This window comes from Punica granatum, chromosome 6, assembly GCF_007655135.1.
Source record: "Punica granatum isolate Tunisia-2019 chromosome 6, ASM765513v2, whole genome shotgun sequence".
Taxonomy (NCBI): domain Eukaryota; kingdom Viridiplantae; phylum Streptophyta; class Magnoliopsida; order Myrtales; family Lythraceae; genus Punica; species Punica granatum.
This window is the reverse complement of record NC_045132.1, coordinates 3,278,296-3,300,031: the sequence shown is the minus strand read 5'-3', so window position 1 is coordinate 3,300,031 and position 21,736 is coordinate 3,278,296. Positions and strand designations below refer to the sequence as shown.

The 21,736-nt window shown below is 38.8% G+C and overlaps 2 protein-coding genes and 1 pseudogene across 3 annotated transcripts; 1 reads left to right on the top strand and 2 right to left on the bottom strand.

Annotated features, from left to right (window-relative positions):
- Nucleotides 1-6,023: 6,023 nt before the first annotated feature.
- Nucleotides 6,024-7,174, top strand: LOC116212391 (RING-H2 finger protein ATL8-like). Its single transcript, XM_031546978.1, has one exon. It carries the CDS (start codon nucleotides 6,309-6,311, stop codon nucleotides 6,909-6,911), a length of 603 nt encoding a protein of 200 aa, XP_031402838.1. The 5' UTR covers nucleotides 6,024-6,308; the 3' UTR covers nucleotides 6,912-7,174.
- Nucleotides 7,175-10,171: 2,997 nt separating this feature from the next.
- LOC116211949 lies at nucleotides 10,172-13,079 on the bottom strand. 2 transcript variants are annotated; one of them, XM_031546497.1, is made up of 7 exons: nucleotides 12,603-12,744; nucleotides 12,330-12,482; nucleotides 12,168-12,228; nucleotides 11,929-12,064; nucleotides 11,495-11,822; nucleotides 11,062-11,190; nucleotides 10,172-10,972 (listed from the first exon to the last, which is right to left on the bottom strand). In XM_031546497.1, the coding sequence occupies exons 4-7, from the start codon at nucleotides 12,016-12,018 to the stop codon at nucleotides 10,503-10,505; spliced, it is 1,017 nt and encodes a 338-aa protein (XP_031402357.1). In that variant the 5' UTR covers nucleotides 12,019-12,064; nucleotides 12,168-12,228; nucleotides 12,330-12,482; nucleotides 12,603-12,744; the 3' UTR covers nucleotides 10,172-10,502. The 2 variants fall into 2 exon arrangements, with proteins under 2 accessions (XP_031402357.1, XP_031402356.1); XM_031546496.1 differs by lacking the exon at nucleotides 12,330-12,482 and having other exon boundaries at nucleotides 12,603-13,079.
- A 1,284-nt stretch (nucleotides 13,080-14,363) lies between these two features.
- On the bottom strand, nucleotides 14,364-17,291 carry LOC116211866 (annotated as a pseudogene).
- Nucleotides 17,292-21,736: the final 4,445 nt, after the last annotated feature.

The window sequence follows — 21,736 nt, the reverse complement described above, 5'->3', positions numbered from 1 at the left end:
AGAAAATTCTGGCCGAAGCCCAGCCATGTTTCCGGCCCATTATTCCCACCCATTCATTTTTTTTTTAATTATCTTATTATCTTTCTTTTGTGCTATTATATGACCTATTTTTTGTGATTAGTGAGCTTCGGACCTCGTAATTATGGATGTTTATATGCTAAATACCTTGAGATCATATGAACATGGATTGATTTTTTAATGGTAAGTAAGAGTTTGGCAAATTCATAGAAATGTATACATTTGTATTTTTGTATATATTTTTAATTAAAACTAAGATCTTACATTCTCGATCCAATCTCACGATCCCCGATTTAATGACCCTTACGATCCTAGCTGGAAGCACAATCTTGACTAACTTGCTTGTGTCACCAGCTTAAAGTTTGGAGTCCGCGTTGACATCCAGGAATATGTGTAAAACTAAACCCAGTCTTCTCCAAGATTGATAAGTTAACACAAATATTTCATTGATAAGGACAACAATATCTGGAGTACCGTATGTATGATGAAGCCAATCCATACGTTGATAAAGAACTCTATTGTTGCACTTGGAGAGGGGATCAAAATGACAACCCGTGACACTTGCATACAACTTTTAATTCTAAGATACACGATACGGAAGCAACAAATTACTTGCAAAGTTGAAACTCCCGTCTTGCGATGCACGTAGCAAGTACTGACTTGGTCCGTCATTGTCGAAGACAATTACAATAATATATGGTCCTCCATAAAAGAACAATTGGCTACGACTTGTTATGGAATTTACGTGAAAAATCTCGAACATGAAGAAGTACAACTGATCATGACTTCGTCTTGATCGGCAAAAAAGGAATTGATTCGCTGCCCCAAACATTATTGATGTACTTCGTCCTTTCAATATATTTAATGCAACTTACTCTATGCGAAATCCCCCAAGAAATATGCCTATAGACTAGCCTATGACCTGCATTTTGCGCGGAATTCTTTTATCAACTTTTTACCAAAAAATTTACTCGTTCATAACTCGTAAAATGGATTAAACCATAAACTATTTAGATTATTATATGGTTCTTATTAAGTGTAAACCTGATGAATATTGAGTTTCTCCTACATTGGTAGCTTTTTTCGCTGTCGAACATAAAATCCAAGTTTTCAATACCATGCCTGAGAATCTACAGATAGACGGATTGTTGTTATAATTCATATAATTAATTGAAAAATACTTCATTTTAATTTGGATTGAAATTTCTGATTTTATTATAGACAGCGAAGTATTCGGATAATTATAATTATTCAACTCATTCAATTGATCCCAGGACGTTAAGCGATAGTCATTTCAGGCAGCGTGGAAGCTTGAACGAAATAGGTTATAGCTAATTCATCATTTCGTATAAATTTCATTGAGTGGGCCTAACTTGATAGGCAATTTGCACCTTCTGGTGATGGGCTGCTCACCAACTTGAACAGAAAGCCCTCTTTTTGGTAAACCAAGCTAAGCTTTGGAAGAGAACCTTAAAACACAGCTCAGCCCTGAAAGCCCTCTTTTAGGTATGCGGAAAATTATACTGTGTTCATGTCAGGGTACGATATCTTAGGTCCCCGAACCATTGAATTTGAGAAGCTTATTCCCTTACTAAACAAGACATATCCTATCCAACGGTGATGCAGACCTTAGACACCATACTCTTCGGGTACTATGCGGAAGCCACCTCAGGTACATTCTTAACGGGGCACCGATTTCTCAAATGAATCAACATATACTTGTTTTCACTGTATTTACAGCGTTGGAAGCTAAAAAAATGTCAAAAGCATCTTATCGATATTCAATAGTTTTAAACCGATAGACGCATTTAGACAATCGTCCATAGAAGATAAATCCTTTATCTTCTGTAATTAGTTTGCCCTCACTAAGAAGGTATGGAGCCGCCTTTGTTAGTTTACCTCTATGGGAAGGACGATCCAACTATACTATAACATTATTGATCCTAGATAGATCGGTCTATCTCATTCTTCGATCTCTATCCAAAGATAATATCGTCAATCACTCTAAAAAATAACTATATATATTTGACATATCTGTCATTAAATAAGCTACTCACTTTCCAAAAATATATATGTATATTTATGAGGTTTGGTACCAACTACATCTTTATATGAAAGACGGATTACAAGTAGTGGACTTTTCTCGTGATCGGTGTTTATTTGAGATTGTAAATTGGGGGGAACACGAATGCTTAGAGTTAGAGATAAGTTGGAATCAGAGGGCTAGCTATCACTATTGCTTGATTTAAGAGGAGGAATCGACCAATCGACCGAGTACAATGAAATTGGAGGTGCAAGCAGATGGCATGCTTCCCTTGTTGCCAATTAATTGATGTGCAATTTATTGGACCCCATTCATTGGTTTTTTCCCACAAAATATCCCATTTTGGTTCATAGGACATGACAGCACGTCACTATATATAAAATATATATACTTTCCCTGCTTATTATATTATGTTATGAGGGTTTGTCTAGTATTACATTGTAATGTAATATGTGCGCAAAAAAAATGTTTCTTTTTCTTTTCTAACACTTTATCCTCATGATTGTTAGGGCAGTGCTAAGACTATCTCAAATTCTTTTTCAAATAAAAACAATCCCATATATATCCAACCGAAAAGGAACAAGGAAAACAACAAACAATCCCATAGTTTTCACAATCCCATTGAATTGGAATATATTAACTTCAGTAAAAAAAAAAACTATGAGGTACAAATTTATTATACACATAGTGATTCTAGGTCCCATTTGGACCGTTGGTGGCGAGTGAGCTTATTTTCCCCACTCAAACCATTTCTTTTTAAATTAAAATTTTTTAAGTTTTTTATTTAGATATAAAAAATTATTTCATTTTAATGAGACGCTAATTTAAGTATTTTCTTCGTATTCATATTTATACCATTAAAAATGTCCTAATCTTGTTATCATTGAAACGCAATGTTACGCTAACGAATTACTTTAAACTAATCTTTATTTAATCCTTGATCTTGACTATGACTGCTTAATGAATCTCAAGCTCATGTGCTATATGTAAAGTTCGTACACTTGAAATAACTACATCCATTTATTTATTAATTTAAAATTAATATTTTTAATAGTTTTCTCATTTACGCATAACAATTCGATCTGTTACTAAACATGTCTTGATTTATTTTCGATGAAAAACATGGTTACTTTGCACCAACTTATTAGATGGGATTAATTCTCGCTTAGGCTTTGACTTTGTTACGACTACCTAATGAATTTCGAAGTCCTGCACTGAAAATAAATTTCATCCACTTAAAATTAGCAAGAGCACTTATTTATTTATTTTAAGTTTCAATTTATATAATAATTTTTTTTACTTGCGTGTAAATACCTATTTCAATTTATCAATAATTTTAATAGCCTCTTTTATTTGTGATGCTAAAAATGTCCTATCTTTTTTCGGTGAAACGTAAGATTACATTATCCTATATATAGAGAATAATCTCTCAGTTGAACTTTGATCTGACCGTGATCATGAGATGAATCAAATTCCTGTATGCAAGTAAAATTCATTCACTTAAAAAAGTAATGGGATCATTTAAGGCCTGTCTTATTCTGTTCATGATTTTCAAATTAGAAATATTGATGTAGCTTTCAAACCCGCAGAGAATCGCGAGTGACATAACCTAGTATACATGATGATGATTTGCAAACGAAATTACAATGAAGTATAAACCTTTTTTTTTTTTAAGTTATAGATGTAATGGAGAACAAAACAATGTAAAAGAAAGAAACATTACTTCAAATAGCGAGAACCGAATTCAGCTAATTAGTTACCGACTGAATATTCTCATTAAAAATTTGATATCTTCTATTAAAGAGAAATTAAAAGATGAGCATTGGTATTTTAATGAATCAACACACTTGCAGTTAATTAAAGATGCACTATTGTACCAATAAGGTGTAGTTCAACCGGTAGCGTGCTAATGTTCCAAGCATTAGGTCAGAGGTTCAAGTTTCTGTAGAGACTTGAGAGTAAATAAAAGGCGAAAAATTTCTCTATTTGTTGTCAAATCCGCTTGTGGTAGTAGTACTCTGAGTATAGATTTGTGGATGTGTGATGTTCCTCTGATACCTCATTGAGGTCACAATAATGAGCTCAGACCCTCAGGTCCTGATATAACTATCTCACATGGTTACGTTTTATTGGCATTGGTACGCTGGTCGTCTCATGTCCCTTTTTCTATTAAAAAAAAAACCACTATTGTTTGCTCGAACAAGAACATGGAAAGGGAATAAAATTCCTATGTCAGTCCCCCGACTCAAGACGGACTGGGAGGTTTGGTCTTGGTAGTGGTAAAATGGTTCAGGTCTTCAATCATATCTATGTCTTTTCGAGGATATGCTCAAAAAAAGTAAAGATAAGAAAGGCACGGTTAGTTGCTTATAAGAGGAGTGGACATGATTAATTAGTCAACCATGGCATAGAGTGAAAGGGTCGAATTGGGTATGATTGATCAAATAATAGTACACGATATTATAAAGTACTTACACTTTTCTCTCGGGTTCCGGAAGGCGATTGAACTTGAAACATAGCATAAAATGAAATTTCTGAATGTAACTAAAGCCACGACTAATAATCACGATACGAGTTGTTTTTACTTATTAAGACAGATATAAAGAGTCGCTTACAAGCAAAACAAATTTCATGATTTTTTAATAGTGTTATTTCAATATCAGTAAGCTATATAGATTTTCAAGAGATTTCGAAGAGTTCGATCGTACCATAAGATTCCAAGTATTATTGTCACGCTAGTATATTATGGAGAAATCTACCACATACTAGTAACGCGGCTAACAAAAAAAATAAAGGGAAAAAGACAAAAAAATCCTCCTTATGATTTGAGATCAGGACAAATCGCACCATTTTCTTTTATTTGAGACAATTAGTCTCCATGTGGTTTGCTCCATTAGATATAGGAGATTATGGCGTTAATTTTTTTTTTCCATTTTCAGTTCTCATTCTTTAGCCTTTTAATCATTTTGGTTCTAAATATTTTTCTTTTATCATTCATATCCTCAACTTTTCATTTTAATCCTATAAAGAAAATCAAAAGGGAAGGAGGGGTCGGGGCCGTCAATCGGCAACCCTGACCCCTCCACCGAGGTCAGCGGTACTCACGGAGGTTGCCAGCGACCTCGATCGAGGAGTCGGGGTCTTCGATTGGCGGCCCCAACCCCGAATCGATTGAGGACTCCGAGTTGGAGGTCCCCAGTCGATTTGAAGTTAGGGTCGCCAATTGGCGACCTCGACCCCTCCACCGAGGTCGCGGTGTCCTCCGTAACTACCGGTGACCTCGGTGGAGGGATCGGGGTCGCCGATTGGTGGCCCTAACCCCGAATCGACCAAGGACCTCAAACTCAGAGTTCTCGGTCGATTCGGGATTGGGACCACCAATCAGTGACCCTAACCCCTCCACCAAGATCACCGGCATCCTCCGTGAGTATCGATGACCTTAGTGGAGGGGTCGGGGTCGCTGATTGGCCGCCCCAACCCCGAATCGACCGAGGACCTCCAACTTAGAGTCCTCGGTCGATTCGGGGTTGGGGCCCCCAATCGGTGACCCCGACCCCTCCATCGAGGTTGCCGGTGTCCTCTGTGGATACTGGCAACCTCGATGGAGGGGTCGGGGTCATCAATTGGCAGTCCCGACTCCCCCTTCCTTTTCGATTTTCTTTATAGGACTAAAATAAAAAGTTGAGGAAAAGAATGATAAAAGAAAAAGATTTAGAATCAAAATGATTAAAAGATTACAGATTGAAGATTGAAAATGAAAAAAATTAACGCCGTAACTCTCTAATAGAGCAAACCACAGGGGGTCTAATTGTCCCAAATAAAATAGTATGGTGCGATTTGTTTCGACCTCAAACCACAATGAGAGTTTTTATCTTTTTTTCCAAAAATAAAAGGACCACTATGATTACGGCACCTTGCTTCTTCGGCCAAGCGAGAACGGATTCATCCTTCATAATGGTGATAGGAGACTCTCAGATTTACTTCACGGGCGAGGTCTCTGATTCAAGTCTACCATATCCATCCTGTATTTCGGTTATTATAAAACTATACTGAATAGAATCTTGTAACATAGAAAAGGTCTAGCCCTACAGTTCACATTAGCACTCTTTCCTTATCCTCTTCTCTCTCACTCCCCACCATCACATCTTCAACTGATTTTATTAGAACTGGAAACTTCCCCATCTCATCATCTTCTACCTTCATAAACCTCCCCAAAGCCCTGCCCTTTCACACACCCTTCCGCATCATGACCCGGCCACAGCCATCATCGGCCACCACCGCGTTGGCTCCGCCTCCTGCTGAAGCCACTAACATGGAGTCCGACTTCGTCATCATCCTCGCAGCCCTCCTCTGTGCCCTGATTTGCGTTGTGGGCCTCATCGCTGTTGTCCGCTGCACCTGGCTGCGCCGAGGTTCCAGTGCTGGGCTCCAATCTCCATCTGTTACCACCTCGCACTATGCCAACAAGGGCGTCAAGAAGAAGGTCCTCCAGTCCCTCCCCAAGTTCACCTACACATCCTCATCGTCCCCGTCCTCCTCCGCCTGGCCAGCCAGCAAGTTCACGGCCGAGTGCTCGATATGTCTCACAGAGTTTGCAGAAGGGGACGAGGTCCGGGTTTTGCCGCAGTGCGGGCACGTGTTCCATGTGGCCTGCATTGACACGTGGCTCGGGTCGCACTCGTCCTGCCCCTCTTGCAGGCAGGTCCTCGTGGTGGGCCGGTGCCAAAAATGTGGCGGCTTCCCCGTGGCTCACGGCGGGGGATCCGGGTCTGGCCCGGCGGAGGCTGAGCTGAAGGAGAGGGAAGATGCTGAATTGGGCAACAGGAACGACGGCGGTTTCTTGCCTTAATAGGAACCTTATTGCTTTTTTCCTTTTTAATTTTATTTTTCTTTTTAATTTTATTTTAGTAGTGGTTGTTGTATTTGTACATATGTATGGATTAAGGGGGAAGTTGAGAAATACTTTTTTTCGGTAGTAAAGTTGATAAATACTTTCAATGAGTCGGAACCGATTAGACTGCGGATAAGAGAGTGCCCACCGAAGAAATGTATACTTTCTATCATCACTGATGGCACTTGTGGAATTTTGAGAAGTTGGAAGCTCAATGCGTACACGAAAGAAGTGCAATTGTTACCCGAAAATGAATCGAGATCATCACATCAGCTATGCACTTGTGTAATGATTGTTTACGACTCTTCCAGCAAAAAAAAGATTTGTTTACGACTTATTGGAATTATGTATAATCAATTATCCGATTTAATTATCGACATCGACTGAAGAACTTTCTAATTAATGATGAGTTTTTGGCAATAATTTCTGCGAAATGGAGGTTCTTCATGAGGAAGTTTCCCTTCGGTTTTTCCTTTTTCAGTAATTTCTGTTCATTTGTTAAACTTTTGTCACTTTCATATCTTTATCTTCCAACTCTTCCCTCTCATTCACGAATAGCCCAAAAAATCTGAAATCGAAAAAATAACAATTTTTTTTTGTAAAAATTTGGAAATCATGGGTTATATAAAATGGGAGATATACTATTATAGCAAAATAAACAAAAACAGATCAAATTATGAAGTAGTATTGAACTTAGTGATTTTTTACTAATTAAATGGATATAGGAAGTAGGCGGTGCGCGTCAAAACCAAACATATTAATTTACCTTTCCGAGTTATTTTCTTCATTCATCTTGAAATTATTTAACATTGAGGATGTCAATTCAATTACTAAAGTTTGAGGATTTTCGAAGTTGATAGAGGAATTATTTTTTTAGCTCTTTATTCTAAAAGAGAGAATAAAATTGTGATTATGTGCCCCACAAAGAAGTTGCGACCATGTGAACCGGCTTTATCTTCAATCACTATGCAACGTATATTTCGTTTTATGATTCCAGATTCTCTCGGATGCTGATGTCCTCAAAGCACTATGTCATTTTTTTCTATTTTCCGGTTATGAGGAAAGTTCGTAAGCTTAGTACATTTAAGGATATAGCTAAAATAAATAAATAAAGAACACATAAAATTTCATGATTATCCCTTCTTAAGCTTTCAATCTTTCAGAAGAATAACGTGGACCATGAAAGAGTGCTCTGCAAAGACAAGTTCGATATGTTTTTCTCCTCAGCCCTTACGTTCTCAGGAAGCAGAAATATATACTTCTTTTAGTTGCAAGGAAGAACAGCTCGGCCAACCTTGGCAGATCTCAGAGTCAATTTGCCACAGGCATCTTCTCAACCAGCAGCCAAGGTTTCATGGTCTAGATTGTGTCGTCTTTCATGTGTAGAAAAGGAATTAAGGATCCATACGACCTATCTACCTGTAATTACATGTGTCTATTGAAAATTTTGGGATGGATATTGAATTTGAACTTGAGGGCCCCAGAAAGTTTTCCGGAACCAACACAACGACCAGAATCTCGAGCACAAGAGTTCGCGCATCTTTTCTCCTGAAACTAGCGGAGAAAACAGGAGGTGAAACGGGTTCGTAAAAGTATTAGAAGATTATGGAGTTAAGAGAAAGAAAACTCAAGTTGGTAGAGAAAAGTGTGGATGTTGGCAAAAAGGGGAGATTCCGAGACGAGGACCAAATTCTACGGAATGAAGGAGAAGAAAAAGAAGAAGATCATCTTCTTTTACATGCGTACGACACAGTCACGTTATTGTGTAAAACTCGATCAACAAATGACACATGTGAAGGTGAAGATTCATATATTATAATTATATTTTGTTAATTGAATTTCATATAATCACGTGACTGCATGATACTTACCGAATATTTTCTCTACCGTTTCGGACAACTTTCATCTTCCTTTCAACTTGTAATGGTGGTTAGATAGGTGAGGGGTCACCTCAGGTCCCCATCCGAGGGTCTCCCGCAAGAAAGAAGATGAAGAAATGAATATATCTTCTCATGCATAAGGCAACAATAATGGTACCCTTTCTCGACACGATTCTTCTGGAAGTTATCAGCCGGGTAATCCCATCAGTTTATACTCGCCTTACTAATTTTTCAGGCCAGTTCGGTTATTGCACTTCAATTTATCACGCGTTAATTAAGGCAGCAATAGCGACTCTTTCTCGACAGTCGGCTTAGTCTTACTCTTTCTCACAAGTTTTTTTTAACTAATTTCATTACTATACTTGCGATCTCAACTGAAAGTATTCTGTTCTAACATATTTCAATCAAAGTGCGATGGTTATCGGAATCCCTTTCTTCGAATTACTAGTATTATTAGACAGTAAGACATAATATACCTATAAAATTATAGATATTTACAAGGCGCGATTGTGACGTTACTTGGGACGGCTTCTTTGGTTTCGGAATTAGGATTCTACTCCACCATATTCCACCCACATAGAAAAAAATAATTGGAAGAATTTATTATTAAAAAAATTGATTATATTAATGATTAGAACAAATTATGAGCGATAATTTATTATTAAATGAGAAAAAAATAAAAAATAATGATTATATTATTGAATTGAGGGAATAATGGAGTGTAGTGAGAGAAATTATTATTAAAAAAATTAATTATAATAATGGTTAGGAGAAAATATAAGGGAGAATATATTATTAAATGTAAAAAAATAAAGAAATAATAATTATTGTTAAATTGAGAGAACGATAAAGTGGAGTGAAGTATGATTATATTTAAACGGGACCTAAAAATGCCAATAAAAGCTCCACTTGGAGTCACTTTTTTTGACCAATTTTCACAAGAGAGACCTCAAACCTCACTCCCCATCAAAATCCTTCGTGAGTGCTCACTTTCTGCCCAACCCAACCATTCTTGTTTGGACACAGAGGCTTCCTTCTCTTATTTTATTGGGAGATTCCATCCCTCACAAAAAAAAATATCTTTATCACTACTTAAAAAAGATAACACTGTCCTTATCAGTATCATCAAATTCCTTATCAGTATCATCAAATACCCCCACTTCCCCTTGTTAGTGGCTGATAAATTATTTGCAACTTGACCTGACCTCTGAGATGACAAAAGAGGCAAAAGCAACGGACTGCCGTACCGGATTGGTCGATCGAGACTGTCTAACCCAGAACCCGAGTCCATCAGGTTGTTAGGTATATAAGAGTGAGCATATTAAGACAACGGTCCTCAATCATGCCAAGTCACGTTATTAAGTGCATTAACTAAGAAGGCAAGATAAAAACACAACACAAAGCAGTTAGGATACTAAAAACTGTTACAATCGTGTCGGGCCATCTAGTATTGACGAATAACTCGAACCTAAAGAAACATCAATTTTCGAGCTGTTTTGTGAGGGATGACAAAGGATGGAGCAGGAAAGACAAATGGATATCTTGACAGGCTTTTCCATATACTGTCAAGCTCAAGAAACATCTGTCGATGGCCATCAGTCTCAGAAGCAATGAGTTACAAAGACTTCCAAAATCATATGACCGCCTCATGAGTCCTTGCTATAGCATCTCACTCTTCTTCGTCACTGCTTCCGCCAAACATGCTCGCCATTTTCAGGGCGAGCTGCGCTGCCATCTCCCTCCTCTGAAAATCAGGCATAAACCGCAGGTTGTCACGAGTATTCCCGATCTCTGACATCAACTGTTCCAAATCCTTGAAATCAAAACTCGCGCCACCCTGCTCCAGCTCTGAGTCCTCATCGGGATCCTGTGCTGAGGCCTGATTTATATCATCAGTTTTCTCACTTGATGATGCGTCCAGTTTCAAGGCTTGGTGGTCCTTTTCATCGTGTATCGTTCCATTCTCCCCATTACATTCTGTGCTAGAAACATTCTCGGCAACTGATCCTGCAACTTGTGAGGATGTTCCTGGATCACTGGCAGAAACCCATTCTGTATCATCCCATGGTTCAGCTGAACCCGCCGATAAAATTTCGTAGTCGAACTCGTACTCAGATTCCCTTTCATCTTCTGATGAGTCTGAGCAGAGACAGCACAACAAGAAAATGAAGAATTCTGATGGCATACTATTAAACGTCAAAAAGGAGTTAGACATTTAAACGTCAAACCTTGTTTTTCGGGTAATGATGGTTCAGTTATCTTATCCCCAGACTTCAAGCTCATTCCAGGCCACATATGGGCAGAAAGAGCACCAAACAGACGTTCAACTCCTTGTTGATCCCCATCAACTGATAAACCTGGGTTACAATACGCATTTTAACAAAATGATATAGAACACTGAAAAACGACGACGATGAATAATACCATGCCAATTGATGTAAGAAGTATATCTATCTCTTTAAACGGGTACAGTCATTGCGTGTATAGTGACAACATTAAAAGAGAATTAACACAGGGACACTATACAACCTACCTTTTTACATCCACCTTGATGCTTAACGAATCACAAAAAAGGAAATAACATAGTTTTACGGTATTGAACATATGTGGATAAAATGACCAGTTCTTCATATGCAAAATTGAATGGTTACAAGGCCTTACATTTGTCAAAATCAGCATTGGAGGCACAGGCTTCAATATATTCAATATTGTGCGTGCTGCACCATTCCAAGCAAGACCTCTTAATCTCTGATGACGGTTCTTCTTCACCCAATAAACTGGTCCCTTCAGCCTCAGAAATCCCGCCTTCAGTCAGTTCTCCATAATAATCAGAACTTTCATCCTCAAGCTTCAGCAAGCGTCTTCTGTACTCAGCATGGACTGGATGACCTGGTAGGCGATCCACTTTGTTGCCGATGCACAACAATATTTCGAAGTTTTTTATATCATTTTTAGACACCCAATCCTGAAGTGCCGTGAGGGATGATATCTGCGTGAAAGACCAGAAGATGAGGACCTTTATGAGAAATGACATTCATAAGTTACAAGGAGACGGAAGTTCAAAACTGCAGAAGTATTTATAGGATGAGGCTCACATTACTGATATCAAAAACCATCACCAGGGCTTCCAGTCGGTCGAATATAGGCAGGGAACCTATATCGAAGCCCTCATGGAGATGAGCCATCCACACAGAAACATCCGCGTTGTAGTACTTCGTATTAATGTTCCACCTGTTTCCATAAACCCATAAACTCACGAGACACAAGCAAGAAGCTGGGAAAACCAAGCACAGTACGTTCGCAGCAATTTTTCAGTATCTTCCTGCATACTCACCCATGAACAGATACATCCGGGGTCGAATCAGGCCTGTCTTCGAAGTCCGCCGACAGCAAGCCTGACACCAACAAGTTCATAAGCCCGAGTCATTCAATTGCTAGAAAAGCCAAAATCCTTAAGAACAAAAGCAAATCAATAAGCAGCAGCTAGCAATCACACCTCATTTTGAGAAAACAAATGCAAACCATAATGGATCAGCACTAGAAACTTCAATTCTTGCAAAATCGAACCGAAGCAGAACAGCTATGCCCCGATTCCTAAATCAAGATCAACTGAAGAGTCCGATAATGGGCAAAAATCATCAAACAGAGCCTGAATACAGGACAAAACTAAGCTAATCAGTCTCTATCTCCCCTACAGCTATCTAAGATGGGAAAAAGAATCAAGAAACCTAAATTTGATCCAAATTTGGAAGCTTAGAGAGAGAATTACGAGAAAGGAGGGTCCGTTTGCCGACGTTGGAGGATCCGATCACGAAGATTCCCGGTCTGCTGAGCGAATCGTCGGCCTTCTCATCTCGCTGCATTTCCGTCACCTGCCGATCTTCTTCCTCCTTCATCTTCCCCGATCGATGACAATCGCAATCTGGCGGTCAAGATTCAATCGGGAAGAAACCCTAACAGAGATAGCCTTTACTGAACTACACAGTTCAGTTCATTCGTACACTGTTTCGTTCAACTCCACAGTCGTCAAGAAACAGCTCCTCGGATGGGCGAGAAATGTCTTGGGCTGTTATTGGAAATCATCCGGTCCGTTAGATGGACCGTCTTTTGCCTCTTAGAACCGTCGGATCAATACCTCGGTGTGATATTCATGTTAACTCGACAACCCCAAGGGATAGAGGGATGTTCCGCTAAGGGATCATAGGATTTTCCTTTGGATAGCCTCGAGGCTATGTGCACCTTAAATTTGTTTCCAAAAGCACGGGTCCAGATCGACTTAAAAGTACTAAATTATCAATTAGTTTAGATTATATGGACATGGATTCTGTGCAATGATACAAGACTTGCCCAAAGAGAGACGAGGGCGATCAATGGAAAGGGACGGTGGTGGCTCTAATCCCTGCCATTACCAGCGCAGAAGAGGTTGCTGGCAAGCACAAAAACCGTTACGATCTCGTTTGGCCATTTGGTCTCCCGGATGGAGCCACCACCACTTAGAAATTCTCTCGAAGAGAGAGGAGGGAGATCAAAGCAGTATGCTCGTTGGTAAACTTGTCTATGGCTGTGGGGATCGGCAATGGAGCCCCCACCGCTCAGATCTTCCTCCTCTCTCTTCCAAATCGAAGAGAGGGAGAAGGGGGTGATAAGGCAATGGGGGCTCTGTCCCCGGTCTGCATCACCATAGATGAGGTCGCGCAACCTCTTGCTTGCTGACAACATCGTAAGGGGTGAAGGGTCGACAACAAAGCCCCACCGCTCTGACTACCTCTTCGTCATTCGACTTTCCACTTTCTTTTTAATTTTCACAAATTATTAAAAAATTATATAATATTAAACGATTGGGGTAAAAGAGGAGATAAAAGAAAATATTGGGTTGGTATGTGAATACTACCGTAAAAATATCAAAATTTCAACGCATTCTTTCTCAAATAATTTTCACTCATTTCATTAAACACTTAATTGCAGCACTTAAAATTAAATCCAAACAAGTCACTAATTAAAAAAAAATCCAAACAAACACACTCTAGGCCTCGCCTTAGATGTTCAACTTCAACTCCCGCCATACCCTTTTAGTTTGTTCCAATGTAATAAGGTCAATTTGATCCGTTGAACGACATGACTCGTTAATTTCGAGTCACTATGAAACTATGATAAGAATATCCATATAAGGACACTTACACGGCTTTGTGCAATTGGACTTATTGTGTAGGCTAGGAGAATTAGTTGAACGAAACTTGAATCCACTCGTCATAAGAAAAACATAAATGTTGATGTATACTGTATGAGAGATGAGAAAGCGACTGGCTTGCATTGCAAGTACCTTTTGTTCTTGGGCTCATAGAAAATAATATTCAATCTGAATTCACCTAGTTTTTCCAAGAAAGATTACGTGACTATCAATGGCTCGCATAAATGCCTTGTTGACAGGTGCGAGGGATGATCGACAGATCGGCAAGAATGGATGTAATTACTAGATATATCCTGTTCTGCTGGCAAAAGATCTCCGAGAGAGAAGAAAACAAAGTCTCACAAAACCAGGAAGAGTGAGGGATTTGGAAAGCGCTAGTTGGGCGAAGATATTAGTTGTTCCTGGCACCAGAACTGCCCTGCCTTGTGCCTGCAGCGAAGAACTCCATGATGACCTCCAAGGGCATGCCCTTCGTCTCAGGGACCTTCAAGAAAACAAACACCCAAGAGATGATGCATCCCAGAGCAAAGATCGAGAAGACGCCGGAGAGGCCGATGGCAGAGAGCAAGAAGGGAGGCTGTAGGTGATGGCTATGTTCCCGATCCAGTATGTGAGAGCGCAAATTGTTATGCAAAGCCTGCGGACTTGTGTAGGGAAGATCTCCGAGCAGAGTATGTTTGGAATCACACCAAAGCCCATCACGAAGCAGCTCAGGTACACCAACATGCTGGACGCAGAGAGTACTGGTTATACGATGGGACTTACACTGAGAATGCTGCCTAGGACTAGGATCAGGAGGGGCATGACCAGGATTGGGATCGTCGCTAGTAAAATTGACCTGAGAAAATGGAGATAAAATCACATCTGAGAGAGTTCATGAAGGACTTGGACTAACTTTGCAATAAAGAGAACTGATTTAAGGAACCCACTATTCGTGAATGATCAGGAGGAATTGTTTTACCTTCTGCCGGAAACATCCATCAACCTCATCGAGAGGGCTATGCAGGGAAGCATCAAGAGCGTTATGAGGCAACTTATGAGGAAAGACACGGAATCAGTCCCGATGCCTAAACCAGTTAGAAGGACTGCCACTCCCGCTTGCTTAAGGATCTGAGGGGCGTAGTAGAGGACCCCATTAATGCCACCAACCTACTTATAAAATGCAACAAAATCTCCCTGATTAGTCAAGAGAAATAAGATTGTCATCATACATTCCATACCCATGCTTGCACGTAAACAAAACAAAAAACTGTAGTGAGCTTGCTATACTCTATTCTGACAACATCTCCAGTTGTTTTCTCTGAACACGACATAGTCAAGAGGAAAAAGTTTTTCTCTGTGCAATGTAGAGAAAATTCTACCTGCTGGAGGATTTGCAGCTCAACTCCTACAAACAACGCACGCTTAACTCCCAGTTTACAGAGACCACACTAGCTCAGCCTCTTATGGGTGATTTTTGGGGTGTGAAGAACTGGTTCAACGAGATGGGATCCACTTAGTTCCTGTGGAGAATGAATTGACAAGTTCACCAGGGCGGCAGCGTAATGGCCTAACTCGCTCTCCTGAGTGCCTGAGATTGAGACATGGGACCTGGACCCCGGCCGAGTGTCCTGGTGCAGATATATCAGCTTCACCTGCTCCTCCTTCCCTTTCTCCCCTTCCTTCTCTGTCAACTTCCAACCCATCTGCCAACCGCTCCCGATATTAGTGAAGCTGACTTGCTCACCTCCCTCGTCAAGAACTAGCCAGCTCTTCAGTCTCATGCTCAGGTTGCTTCTTTGCAAACCAGGAGTTTGGTCCTTCTCGATGCCAATCGCCTCTCGAGAGAGCAGTGGTGTCTCCAAATTATCCTCAACATAAGCACCCCCCTCATCATAGTGATAATCAGAGTCTTCGACCCCATTTTGGCTCTCCAAGTCCATATGGGAGTTCTTATTGCTGGCGATGCTTCCGGTCTTCGGAAATACTAAGTCGAGTCTGCTCCAGGTCTGTGAGGTGGATGGCTCGTGAACACTGCTGAACATTGAGACAATTGGGCCCTTCAACTGGACACGCCCGGATAGACTTCCTGTGATCCCACCGGGTGTCATGATCTGGGTGCTCTGTCCAGCCAAAGGTTTTGCGATCATCAAGAAATGGGAGGACTCATCTACTACCATCCTATCTTTCTGCAAGGTGGTTTGATCGACTGGAAAAACAACGTACTCATCAACCGATGTTTTGGATTGGACATTTAGGCCTTCCACAAGCAATGCCAACTCACCTGCAGGTCGATAACCAGTTCCTTGAATGTTACATGTTCCGCAAGGTGGTTTGATCGACTGGAAAAACAACGTACTCATCAACCGATGCTTCAGATTGGACATTTAGACCTTCCACAAGCAATGCCAACTCACCTGCAGGTCGATAACGAGTTCCTTGAATGTTACACGTTCCAATAAACAAAGTGTTTGTGATGAATGGGTTTTTAGATCTATTTTTGTCACATTCGACTTCAAAAAGCTTCAAAAGAGGTTCAGTTTTCCCGCTTTTTCCATTTTTCAAGTGTATTGAGATGATACATAGAAATTTTACAAACCCGAGACATCGTCTCTCCCTCGGAGTCTCTGGAGTACCTTCTTGGCCTCAAGCATCTGGCCTTTGCTTATGAGCCACCGAGGAGACTCGGGCAAGAAAATTACAGCCAGTAAGAGATATATCAATGAGGGCCCGCATATAACTTCGAGCATCGATCTCCAGCTTGGGGACTCCTTTAATGACATTGCAAACACCATGCAGTACGCCAGAAACATCCCACCTGAGCCAGCAAACTGCGGAATGGTATTCAGAAGTTGCCGGATCTCTGAAGGGGCTGTCTCAGAAATATAGATAGGTGTTAGGATCACAACGAGACCAACTCCAAACCCATCAAGGAGCCTCGCTAAAAGCAAGACATAAACATTTGGGGCCCACATCATGATGAGACCGCAAATGAAGTACAGAAGTGAAGAGATTATCAGCATCGGGCGGCGACCAATGGAGTCAGAGACGGGCCCTGATAAGGTCGTGACAACAGTGCCTCCAATCAGGGACATAGCCACGATCAGCCCCTCTAATGTGGACTTCGACTGACAACAACAATGATATCTAAGGTTAACCCATTCCTATTGAATTGGATCGACCTTCCAAACAGGAGATGGCATATATATTACTTGCAATCATCGAATTGTCCCATCCCTGCAACAAATTCCCCACCGTTGCAGCAATCGCAACAAGAACAGCTCCCCTCATCTTTGATCTTCGAAATAAGTACTAATAAAGAAAGATCCATTATGAACACATGCTTTTCCGGAACAGTTATATGTTGAACCCAAAGATTGTGAGATTACCTCTTCCCAACGAGTGCTTCGATTTCGACAAAACCAAGCAACGATACAACTCTAAGAACAAAATGTATCATGAAGGATTTATGGAGGAGACCAGGAAACTGAATCCCAGCAAGGAAAATCTCCTGGAAAGTTATGATAATGATCCCGTGAAAAATGGGAAACAAATCTCATATTGTCAGAGGAATTTGATTTGATTTCGACTGACTGGAAATGATTCATCAGAGGAATTTGATCCGAAAAAGGAAAGTGATGTGGTTTGTGTCCCGTCTGTTCATCATCCTAAAATCACTTTCCATACATAGCAGAGTGATGAAAACTCAGCAATCTTCACATCTTAACCTACTTTCCGTACAAATTTTGAGGATGGGAAAAGTTATATTGGACTCAATCCATCTAGAACAACCATGTCGAACGTGCATAAATCTTCGTCAACTCTTATTGACTTCCATCTCTGGGTTGAGATTTTTCTGCAACAAACAATTCCTATCTGCCAGAAGAACACATTTGCACTAAGAAACAACTTCAAAACCACTAAAGGTAAGTTGTTTTGAAGCGCCGTGAGGGAAGATACCTGCATGAAAGACCACAAGATGAGGACATTTATCTGATATGACATTCATAGGTTATAAGGAGATGGAAGTTCAAAATTGCAGAAGCTATGTATGGGATGAGGCTCACATTACTGATATCACAAACCATCATCAGGGCTTCAAATTGATCGAATATAGGCAGGGAACCTATATTGAAGCCCTCATGGAGATGGGTCATCCACGCAGAAACATCCGCAGTGTGGTACTTTGTACTAATATTCCCACTCATTTCAAAACCCTATAAACCCAAGAGACACGATCAAGAAGTCGGGAAACCAAGCACATAATATTCCTATAGTTCTGGTATCTTCCCACATACCCATGAACTGATACATCCGGGGACAAATTGGGCCCGTCTTCGAAAGTCCACCGACAGCAATCCTGATATCAATGCAACAAGTTCATAGGCCCAAGTCATTCAATTGCTAGAAAAGCCAAAATCCTTGAGGACAAAAGCAATTCAATAAGCACCAACTAGCAATCACACCTCATTTTTCAAAATATCAATGCAATCCAGCTATGATTCATACTGAAAATTTTGACACTTGCAGAATCAAAATGGAGCATAACGAGTATGTCCCGACTCCTAAAACAAGATCAACTGCAGTTTTCGATAATGGCCAATAATCATCAAACAAAGCAAAGCATAGAACAATTCAAGCTAATACCATTCCCATCTCTAGCTATCTGGGACACCAGAAAGCATTTGGAAACCCAAATTTGGAAGCTCTAAAATTTGCCTAGGAAAGCATTGTTCCATACTAATTGATAGTACCAAATCACCAGTTGGTTTGGGATGGCTGGATGTGGGTCCAGTGCATTGATATAAGACTCCATTATAACCAACTACTTGGTACTAGCGCAGCTCACGGTAATTTCTTGTCAACTTTTGTATGAATGAAAATAGATAACCAACATATATAACATATAAATGAATATAAGTCAAGAAAAAAATGATCAAAACTATAGATTATAATGAATGTACATATAAACATTACAAATTGTGAATAAGAGTTATGAATGAAAAAAATATGAGGACATAGAATATTTATCTAATCTTATGGAATAACATATCTACTGAAAGATAACAATAATGTTAAAGAGCAAGAGTGTTAACTCTATGAAAATAGAGTTATTCGATACCTTTTGTGCATTTATTTGGAGTTAGATTCTCGAGTTTATGTTAATTTTAGTAGGTTTATAGATTATTTAGCATTCATTAGCACTTTGGTAGGATTTTAGAGTTTTTAAGTGCTTTTTGGTGTTTTTAGGTATTTTGGGAGCTAGTTCATGAATCGAGATTTTGCAGCCTCTAAGTTTTCTGTATTTTGAACAGGTTAAACTGAATTTAAATGGTTCAAATTACATATCAATGGAAAGCTCATCGAGTCAGGAGCGTAGATGTTCGAATGGTTCACCAATTGGAGCGTAGAGGTTCGACAGTGAAGTTTGGTGCGCAGTGAAGTTTGAAATGCGGCTGCAGCTGCAAAACAGAGAGCTACAGCCCTCCAGATCAGTTGATCCGGCCAGATTTGCTTCACTTAGAATTTCTACGTAGGCCGTAAGAATTTTTAGAGGAGGAAGTCAATAGAAAGATGCTTTGGTTTCTTTAATAGGTGCTGGATATCTTTGGAGATGTGGGATTTTATTCTAAATGATTTAAATTAGGAAAATTTACTTGGATAGCTTGGGGAGGATTTTGGACGTGAATATAGAGGAGATTAGTGCTGGAAAAGAAATGGCAGAGCATACAAGAAGAGGAAGAGAAGAGGTGGAGATCGAAATCGTGGTGATTGTGGTTCGAGTTGGAAGATTGGCTACATCATTCTTTCTCGTTTTTCTTCCAATCCTTGTTATCATGTTTATGTTTTCTTCTAGGGATTCGATGTTTATTGTCATGATCATGAGCTAAACTCCTTTTTCTAGGGCTTCAATGGAACATAGTACTTTTAAATAGAGTTCTGAGTTCACTTTTCTATATCCATTGAATTCGGATGAATGGCTTATTCTATCTTGGTCTTAATGCGATTAATCGCTTGATCACCAATTAATTTGATTAGGAAATCTAGATGAGCTCGGAAGAGGATCCTAGGTTAAGCCGTGGATAGGATAGCCTAAGTTTAGTTTGAGTTGAAAAACCAACTAATTCTGTGAGGGATAGGAATATACTTGAATGCCTTAGATAGCCCATTAGGCTTTGATGATTAATGGGTTCCCCTTATTAATTGCCTTGGAATAAAGTACTTTATTCGATACAGGGAAGACTTTTCTGCAATACTCGGAAGAGGGATAGAAAGATAATATAACTGTATGTTAGTTATTCGTGAATTCGATAGAATAGAGAATGATCGATTATGAGTAAGGTTCTAGGGAAAATTGAAAGTCCTAGGTTCATCTCCATTGATTTCACTCGTGTTTACTTATTGCTCTAGTTTAGTTCTTAGATTTAGTTTTAACCGCTTTTCTGGAATCGATCATTTGGATAAAACATAGTTGTGATAGTTTTGGTACTTAGTGAGGTTTAAACTAGTATTTGTGGGACGATGCTCTTATTCACTCTTTATTACTTGAGGCGATACGTATATTTGCGTGCTCACTATTAAATTTATCGCAACAGAGAGATATCATATAGATATACGGGGTTAGTGTGTAGGAAAAATTATCGTGAGTAGAATGATATGTCTCCTATTTATGGGATATTTAGGACATTGAATATAAATATATATATATATATATATCATATATCTCAAGGAGTTGTTTTCGATTATCCAAAAAGCATTTAGTTTTTAAAAATATTCTTTCATTATATGTATTATATACAAGTAATTAATACTGACAACTATCAAAAGTAAGTTGAATATGCCACAGATAAAGGAACAAGTATATATAATCTGCCACAATTTAATGTTATCAAAAGTACGTTGAATATGCCACAACTATCGTAAACTTCATTTCAACCACGTTACTATAGCCTTAAAAGTTATAATCAATTTGCAAAATGTGTCACTAAAATTGAAGTAATTTATCAGTAAGAATAACAGGAAATACAAGCAAAAGTCTGATTTTACAAAATTTTCTCCTCAATTTCATAGTCAAAGACAAATCGCTAATTAATAAGTAACAATAAAAAAAAATCTATTCTGATAGTGAAAATAAATAAAAATGAATTTAAAATTTGATATTTTGAGAAAGTAATTTTTAAAATTAGAATATTTATTACAAAAATTCACAATTCATCACATTAATGCATTTTCAAATAAATTTTAACCAAAAATAATGGAAATATAAAATATGAATTTAAGAAAAATATAATTTCATGGTTAAGAAAAAATATTTAATTTTAATATAAGAAATATTACACAAGTACATAAAAATGAAAATTCTGTATAATTTTCTTTTAACTTGTAGATATTAGATTATATGCGTACATGCATGCAAGTGCATATATATATATATATATATATATATATATTACAAAAGTGACAATAAACTTTAATATGAGAGTAAACATTTATTAATTTTAAAATTATAATTAAAACTCAGTAAAAACATAGTAAATTAGGTAAAATGTTAAAGTTATTCCAGATGATTTAACAACCTTAAATCTGAACTTATTCAAAGTAGCTTTACTGTTAATCTACAATTTAATTCAGATCGATTAATAAATGAGAAATATGAAATAATAAAAAAATTAACTATGAGTAAAGGATATGAAAACTATCAATTCTTGCTCCAAAGAAAATAATTTCAGCCAAAA

Bases quoted from the DNA above. Each gene is read 5' to 3' on its own strand.
- LOC116212391 (XM_031546978.1), top strand. From the start codon at position 6,309: ATGACCCGGCCACAGCCATCATCGGCCACCACCGCGTTGGCTCCGCCT.
- LOC116211949 (XM_031546496.1), bottom strand. From the start codon at position 12,729: ATGAAGGAGGAAGAAGATCGGCAGGTGACGGAAATGCAGCGAGATGAG. The intron at 12,229-12,602 runs GTAATTCTCTCT...TGTTGGTGTCAG, and splicing joins CAAACGGACCCTCCTTTCTC to GCTTGCTGTCGGCGGACTTC. The intron at 11,191-11,494 runs GTAAGGCCTTGT...ATTGTAACCCAG, and splicing joins CAATGCTGATTTTGACAAAT to GTTTATCAGTTGATGGGGAT.